Source organism: Octodon degus, unplaced genomic scaffold (genome assembly GCF_000260255.1).
Source record: "Octodon degus isolate 3935 unplaced genomic scaffold, OctDeg1.0 scaffold00072, whole genome shotgun sequence".
Classification (NCBI taxonomy): domain Eukaryota; kingdom Metazoa; phylum Chordata; class Mammalia; order Rodentia; family Octodontidae; genus Octodon; species Octodon degus.
The window spans coordinates 4,359,798-4,368,435 of record NW_004524648.1 but is presented as its reverse complement, the minus strand read 5'-3'; the positions used below and the strand labels follow the sequence as shown (position 1 = coordinate 4,368,435).

General features: G+C 37.0%; 1 protein-coding gene across 1 annotated transcript in view; it reads left to right on the top strand.

The window, feature by feature from the left end:
* Positions 1–8,638, top strand: part of Taok1 (TAO kinase 1) — a 137,807-nt gene that overhangs the window by 89,064 nt on the left and 40,105 nt on the right. Inside the window, exons 16-17 of the mRNA XM_023719843.1 lie at positions 1,884–2,120; positions 4,152–4,280. Of these exons, the coding sequence (XP_023575611.1) occupies positions 1,884–2,120; positions 4,152–4,280 (366 nt within the window). The remainder of the gene's footprint in view (positions 1–1,883; positions 2,121–4,151; positions 4,281–8,638) is intronic.

Below are 8,638 nucleotides of genomic sequence, written 5' to 3'. Positions count from 1 at the left end.
CACATAAATTAAAAAAATATTATAAAAAAATAAAGAGCTACAAGATACTTTTTATTGGGATATAAAACATAATTTTCTTTCTTTTTTTTAATATTTCTATTCTCATAGCAAAGGTGGATATTTATTTAAAATTTATTTATTTATTTAGTGTGTGTGTGGCCAGTTCAGCCCACCAGGGGGCGGGGCTGGCTGGCATGTGGTGCTGGGGTTTGAACTGCAGTCCCTGTGCTTTTGCTTAGCTTAGCTTGTTCTAAGTAGGTGCTTTAGACCACTGAGCCATCTCACCAGCCCCATAAAATGTAATTTTCAAAGAAACAGTTTGAGCATTTAGGGTTATTAGGCACAGAGGGAGAGTAGTGATGCTATTTCCACATTAAAAAGATAGACAGTAAGGAAATATATTTTGTGAAGATAACCAGAAAGAAGGCCATCTTGGAAATGGTAAGTAATCCTGTTTGGTATGTTCTAAATATTATTGTCATTTTCCAAATAACAAATAAAGATTATTTGTCCACTACAAACATGCTGTAATAAGTATTGGTAATTGTTCAATCAGACAAGTGGAACCAAGACATGATAAAAAGATGCTAAAGATAGAAAGAAATTATATTAGGATATCATGTGAAAAATAAGTTATTAGAATATATTACAGGGTTTTTTGGGGTTTTTTTTTGTTTTTTTTAGGAAAAGATATGGGAGTTATTTGAGTTGCCAAATACATAAGAGTATTAAATGTTCCTTTTTTGTTTTTTTGCGGAGTCGGTGATTGAACTCAAGCTCTTGTGCTTGCCAGGCAAGCGCTTATTCAACTGAGCTATCTCCCCAGCCCCTTAAATGTTCTTAAGGAAGTCTTTTACCCATATTTTGATTTTCTCTAATTAAGGACAGGCTTAATTAATTAACAGGTTTCAATGTTACAGGCTTAATAAATCGAAAGCATGGAGTTGATTTGTATTGTTAAACCCAGTCTGTTGGTTACAAGTAAAATATTCAGAGAATATCTTAGACATGTTTCTCATTGCTGAGAGAGAATTCCCAATTCCCAAAGTTAAAAGAGCAAATATTATTTCAGTTCACAGTTTGTAGAGGTTTCACTTGGCTGGCTCCAAGGCAGGGTGGCATGGGTGGAGGGTCATAGCAGAGGAAAGAGTTCATGGCAGGGCAGACAGGAATTGTTAATTGAAAATCAATTAACATGAGTAGATGTGTTTCTTTGCATGGCTCCACACACCATATGAGTATTTCTGTTGTTTCTTTTTCTTTTTCTTTTTTTTTTTTTTTTGTTTTTTTTTTTGTGGAACCAGGGATTGAACTCAGACCCTTGCGCTTGCCAGGGAAGCACTTATTCCACTGAGCCATCTCTCTGGCCCTCTGAGTAGATGTGTTTCTGCAGTTTTATTTTTAAAGTGCTTTCTTGGATTGATTGATTGATTGATTGATTGATTGATTTTTGGCAGAACCGGGGATTGAACTCAGGCCCTTGCACTTGCCAGAGAAGCGCTTATTTTACTGAGCCATCTCCCCGGCCCAACGGTTTTATTTTTTGAGATGTAGTCTTGTATGTTGTTTAGGCTGGCCATTAATTTCCAGGCTTATGCTGCTGTGCCCATGCTGTTGCTCTTGGTTTTTTTTTTTGTTTGTTTATTTTTTTGCTGTTGCTCTTGTTCTTGGCCTACTCCGTATAAATTTTAACAGCTTGTCTATTTCTTTGAAAAACATCCTGGAAATTTTAATTGGAAACTGCTGATATCATGATCTATTAAATTAATTATGTGATAAAAACGTAGTGATCTAAAATGCTTTTTAAAAGAAAAATATTTTGATTTATTCCCCTCCCCTCATTATTTCCTTTATTGTCTATTGTTTGTTCATTGTATGTCTAGGTTACAAGGCAAATGCAAGAACATGAACAGGACTCTGAGCTTAGAGAGCAGATGTCTGGCTACAAGCGAATGAGGCGACAACATCAAAAGCAACTGATGACTCTGGAAAATAAATTAAAGGCTGAAATGGATGAACACCGCCTCAGATTAGACAAAGATCTTGAAACACAGCGTAACAATTTTGCTGCAGAAATGGAGAAACTTATTAAGAAACATCAAGCTGCTATGGAAAAAGAGGTAGCTGATTTAGTTTTATTAATTTGCCTCATTTGGCTAGGTTCTACCTCACAGTTAATCAGTGTAGCGTTTTTTGATGTTAGAGTATCCCAGGCACCAAGTAAATTGACTGAGGAAAGGGAAATGAATTTATGTAACTTGTATAAGGCTTTCTATAAATTGCTGATAGATGAGTCACACACACACCCACCCCAAAGAAGGATTATTTCTGTGTGTTTTTTTCTCACTAATTTTTTGTGTGGATTTTGATTATGAAAAATTGCTATGTTTGAATTCCAGTACTATGGAAACTAATAGACTTTGGATTACTTCCTGATAATTGATAGATTTATAGTATCATAGCAAGTAAGTGATTCAGCTATTCTACGCTTTTGGTACTCTAGTTTTTTTGAACTTTAATAAATCTGTAATTAGGTGATTAGGTCTTAAAGAATCATTCATAATTCTCTGTGTACTTTTTAGTATCCTTCCCTTAAATTTATACATCATTCTAATGTTAAAGTACTTTACAATTAATATATACAGAGAATGTTAAATTAGAAATTAAGAGATACAGAGTTAGCCCATTTAATTATTTGTAAATAAGTATCTACCTTAGGGGATTTATTTTTTTGAACTGTTATTAGATGAAACCTTTTCCTATAATGTTTTTGGTATTCCCATGAGTTTCACCTTATTTTGCTAGTCATATTCTCAAAATAGAATGCACACAGTACATCAGAATATATTCAGCTAGTTGTATTGAAATTTATCACAGCTACTTTGTTTTTTCTCTACTCAGAATAAAGGGGAAAAAACCTCTCATGGTTACAGAGAATTCAGCAAAGAGGTTATAAATAACTTGATTTTAAATAATTTGATAGAATGTATAGATATTTAGAATCTTTTAGGCATTGAGTGGTGTTTTTAATAGGTTGAGAAGAGATAGGTACTAAACTGTGTTGAGAAAGCTATTCATGAAACAGGATATGAAATATGATTAAAATTTCTTGAGGGCCAGCGAGACAACGCAGTAGAATAAGCGTTTGCCTGGCAAGTGCAAGGGCCTGAGTTTAATTCCCAGTTCCACCAAAAGAAAATTACACTTAAAAAATAAATAAATAAAAAATAGAATTTGTTGAAAACATATATATGTCCTGGAGAGCTGGGGAGGTAGTTCAGTGACATAAGTGGCTGCCTGGCAAGTGCAAGGACCTGAGTTCAAAACCTGACATCAAAAGAAAGAAAGACTGCTGTTAGAAATATGTAAATATATCTTGGAAATAAATAAGATGTGCATGCAGTAAAACTTTGGTTAATATGTCTGGTTACTAACATCATATGAGATTACCTTCCCCACTCCCAGTATTTCCTAAATGTTCTAAAATGAATATGATATTAGGGCTGGGGAGATAGCTCAGTAGAATAAGTGCTTGCCTGGGAAGTGCAGGGTCCTGAGTTCAATCCCCGGTACTGAAGAAAAAAAAAAAAAAAAAGATATGTTTGTGTGGGTGTGGGTGTGTGTGTATAAATTTTTAAGAGTATACATTTAATATTTCATATTTACTATATAAATTAAAGATCAGGGATTAATTAGGAGGTAAATGTGATCTATTTTTTTAACATTTAAGATAATCTAGGTAAAAAAAGGTCATAATCTAATTTTACTTGAAGATAAATATGTATTTGTTTTGTTTTGAAAGGATATATATTCCTGTTAAATGAAAAAAAGGTCGGGCTGGGGAGGTGGCTCTGTGGAATAAGCGCTTCCCTGGCAAGCGCGAGGGCCTGAGTTCAATCCCTGGTTCCACCAAAAAAAAAAGGTAAAAATATTTTGGCTCAGTAAGAGATCATATTTAAAGATGATTCAATTTTACTGGTACTCTAAAATTTAAATGATAAAGATGCTGAAACATAATGTTATTGATTAGGTTAGGTTTTTTGTTTTGATACTTCTACTGATGTGTTCCAAAAAAATAAAGTATCCTTGTTATGTATATCTAACCTCTGTTTTGAATATATCTACCTAATTTAATTTATTTTTAAAATTAGGCTAAAGTGATGGCCAATGAGGAGAAAAAATTTCAGCAACATATTCAGGCCCAACAGAAGAAAGAACTGAATAGCTTTCTGGAGTCCCAAAAAAGAGAATATAAACTTCGAAAAGAGCAGCTTAAGGAGGTACTTATTTTATAAAAATTTCATGCTGTTTGTTAATTATATTCAGTGGTTTTTGCCATGCATGGTGGGCACATGTCTATAACCCTAGCACTTAAGAGACTGAAGTAGGAGAATTGCTGAGAATTCAGGGCCTGCCTTAATGCATACTGAGTCCCTGTCTCAAAAACAAACGGGGCTGGGTTATAGCTCAGCAGCATACGTGCATGCCTTGTAAGTGCAAGGTCCTGAGTTCAGTCCCTCGTATAAAAAGAAAGAGAGAGAGGGGGAAGGAGGGAAGGAGGGAGAGAAAGGGAGGGAGAGAGAAGGAGGGAGAGAGAAAAGAAACAAACAGGGCAACCCATTTGGAACCCCTCCTGTCTCTGGAGCTGTTTCTATTTCCCATTTCTTTTCTTCAGTAAATGTTCTTCTCTTAACCACAAAAACCAATAAAATCCTATATTCAGTGTTTCTTTTTTTATGTATTTGGTACGGGATCTACAGGATCTCACCACACAGATCAGACTTGTAGTGATCCTCCTGTTTTCAGCCTCCCAAAACTGAGAGGGATTACAGGCACCTCAGTCGCTGTCTCAGGATGCCCTTGGGGGTGGGGCCAGCATGGCACACTGAGGATCAAACCCCTGTACCTGTGTCTGCCTAAGCTGGAGGTTTTAATCCATTGAGCTGTCTGGCTGGCCCTATTCAGTGGTTCTTAACTCATGAATACATTAGGATAAAAGTTACATTTGTTAGTTATGGCCACTTAATTTATATTGGCTTACGTGAAAACAGGGATTACAGTTAAATACACTTAAGTGACTTCTAGTGGGTAGGGTCTAATTTCATGAAAATATACATCATTTCATTTATAGGCTGAGGATATAACTTAGTGGCAAATCGCTTCTCTGGCCAGTGCAAGGTCCTGTGTTCAATTCCTAGGCATGCATAAAAATGTCATTTATAATAGCTAATTTTCTCCCTAGAAATAAAAAATTGAGCTGTGAGGAAAAAAGGAAAACATGTATTTCTTACTTTAAAAATTAGCCAACTCAGATGATGGCACATGCCTAAAAATAGCAGCATTCAACAGGGTAAGGCAGGAGGACCATGAGTTTGAAGCCAAAATGAGCTTACATAGTATTAAGTCTGAAACTGGTCTAAACTACACAGCAAGATCATGTCTCAAAAAAAAAGCAAAAAAGCAAGTCACCCAGGTTCTGTGGTACACATCTGAACTCCCTCCTTGCTACTCTGGAGGTTTAGGTGTAAGGATCGCTTGAATATAGGAATTTGAATCTCATGGGGACAACATAGTGTGACCATGTCTCAGAAAACAGAAGTATAAACCATACCTGCTTACATTTGGTTCAGAAGATTACAATAATTTTTTTGTTTTGCCAGTTTGTGTTTTTGTTTTTTCCTTCGGTACCAGGGATTGAACTCAGGACCCTGCATTTGCCAGGCAGGTGCTTATTCTACTGAGCTATCTCCCCAGCCCCATTTTGCCAGTTTTGGCATAGAGTAAAATACCATATTTTTGAAAAAATATGTCTTCGATTTGGTTTGAAACTGTCTCATTGCTATCTGTTCATCAATAAAATTTTGAAAAAAGAAAAGAAAAGAAAAAATATGTCTTAAGGGGCTGAGGAGATGGCTCAGTGGAATAAGCGCTTCCCTGGCAAGCGCAAGGGCCTGAGTTCAATCCCCGGTTCCGCAAAAAAAAAAAAAAAAATCTTAGTTACTTTCTTGTTGGTGGAACAAAATAACACCAACTTAAAAAAGGTTTATTTTGTGTCACATTTTCTGTGGATTCTATCCATGACTTGAAAGATTCAAGACAAAAAGAGCATATCAGAGGGGTATAGTGAAGGAAAACTGCTTATGTTGTGATCAGAAGAGAGGGAGGGAGGTAAAGATTTCTAGGTCACAACCTCAGTGATCCACCTATAACCAGGACTCGCCTCCGAACAGCACACTGCTGAACTCATCTGTGGATGAAACCACTGATAAATATAATGCTCCAACAATCCTGTCACATTTCAAAAGCCTGCTTCTGAGCAAATGAGAGTTTTGGAAAACATTCTAGATTTAAACCATAATAGGATATTTTTGTATGGCTATGTGATTTCATATTTATTTGCTGTGTCTACTTTATGAACTTCTTTTAAAAGTAGATGTAATCTTGACAGCTATTGTGGTTTAGGGTTTTTGCAAAGAAACAATACAATACAGGGCACATTTTATAGTAGTAATTTATAATGAATCACCCCAGAATCATACAGGAATTGCAGAAAATCTGTTTACCCAGGGACCGGGGAGATAGCTCAGTAAAATAAGCACTTGCCTGGCAAGTTCAATCCCTGGTTCCAGAAAAAAAAAACAAAAAAAAAAAAAAACAAAAAACAAAAAACTTTTGGGCCAGGGAAATAGCTCAGTAGAATAAGTGCTTACCTGACAAGTGCAAGGTCCTGAGTTCAATCCCTGGTACCGAAAAAAAAAAAAAAAAGAAAGAAAATCTGTCCATACAAACACTAAATTTAGACTGCAGGGTCTAGATCCTAATATCCTGCTGAGCCCAGCTGAAAACCTAGAGCTCATAACAGTGTCTCCCACAAGTCCAACTGGAGGCCCATAGCCCACAGCAAAGTCTCATGTAAGTCTGCTTCACAAATCTGTGCTGGGAAAGGCCCAAAGGCCAGTGGTGGAAGCTAGAAAGTCCATGCCAGCAGGATGAGGGATCTATGCTGGCAGGCTAAAGGATCTGACTGGAGGTAGGAAGCAGTGCTCAAGTTAAGCACCAAAGCTCCCCAAAAAGTACCACAGCCATCCTCAGCAACAGTGAGGTCCCAAGCTCCTCCAGTGATGAGGAAAGCTGAGTTTCCATCAGGAAAGCCAGTGTGACAAGCTTCTCCATGAAGCTGAGCAGTGCACCATCTTCCCCTCTGGAGCCAGGAAGCAGTGCTCAAAATGAGGACCAGAACTCCAAAGTTTATCAGGAAAGCCAGCATGACAAGGTCCTCCAGCACAATAGCCCAAGAGAACTAACAGTTCCAACAGCTTCTCCACACAGCATCCCCAACAGCGTTTTGACAGCTGCTTCTGTTCTGCCTATAAGCTGGGGGCAGTAGTCCTCAGGTGGGCCTCCTGCACCTAGCACCATGCTAGTTTAATTTGTCTGGGCGTAATAAGTTGACCACCAATTAGAAATCCCCTGCAATAGCCATTGCAATACATTTAGCTCCATAGAGATAACACTGGGGCAAGTCAGAGCCAGACAAGCACTGTGGATACTCTGCCTTGCTGAGGAAAACAAGTAAATATGGGCAAAGGAGATCCTAAGAAGCCAAGAGGCAAAATGTAATCGTATGCATTCTTTGTGCATACTTGTTGAGAGGAGCACAAGAAGAAGCTTTCTCAGACTTTTATGAGAATTCCTTAGAGAGGTGGAAGACCACATCTGTTAAAGACAAAGGAAAATTTGAAGACATGGCAAAGGCGAACAGGGCTCATTGTGAAAGAGAAATGAAAATTTAACGTTCTTCCTAAAGAAAAAACAAAAAAGTCCAAGGATCCCAGTGTGTCCAAGAGGCCTCCTTCAGCCTTCTTATTCTGTTCTGATTATCACCCAAAACTCAAAGGAGGGTATCCTGTCCTTTCCATTGGTGATAAGCAAAGAAACTGGGAAAAATGTGGAATAATACTGCAGATGACAGCCATATGAGAAGGCTGCTCAGCTGAAGGAAAAATATGGAAAGGACATCATACTTGCCTACCAAGTTAAAGGAAACTTGATGCAGCGAAAAAGGGAGTCAAGGCTGAAAAAGTAAAAGGAAGAGAAGATGAAGAGCTTGATGATAATGAATTACTTGGGTCTAGTGCAGTTTTTTTCTTGTCTGTAAAGCATTTAACCCCCTGTAAACAACTCCTTTTGAAGAAAAAAAAAAATGAAATATAAAGCTGCGTAAGATTGTTTTTAAACTGTAGTTTTTTGTATAGTTAACACTACCAAATGTTTGTTTGTTTGTTTGTTTGTTTTTGTTTTTGTTTTTGTTTTTTGGGCAGAACTGGAGATTGAACACCCAAATGTGTTTTTAACTAGCCATGTCCTGGTAGTAGTTTTAGCCACTAATCTTGTCTGGTGCAGTATGAGGGTTGTAAATTCACATGGAAATTTAAAGTAGGTTCTTGTTGGTGCACAGCACAAATTGGTTATATGGGGACTGTAGTTTTTCATTTATTGTCTCTGATGCAGTTATATAAAACAATTGTTCTGTTAACTGAATACCACTCCATAATTGAAAAAAAAAAAGTTACAGCTGTTTTTGTTGACATTTTGAATGCTGCTGAGTATTTACAATTTTTTTATTTAAAAAAAAAAA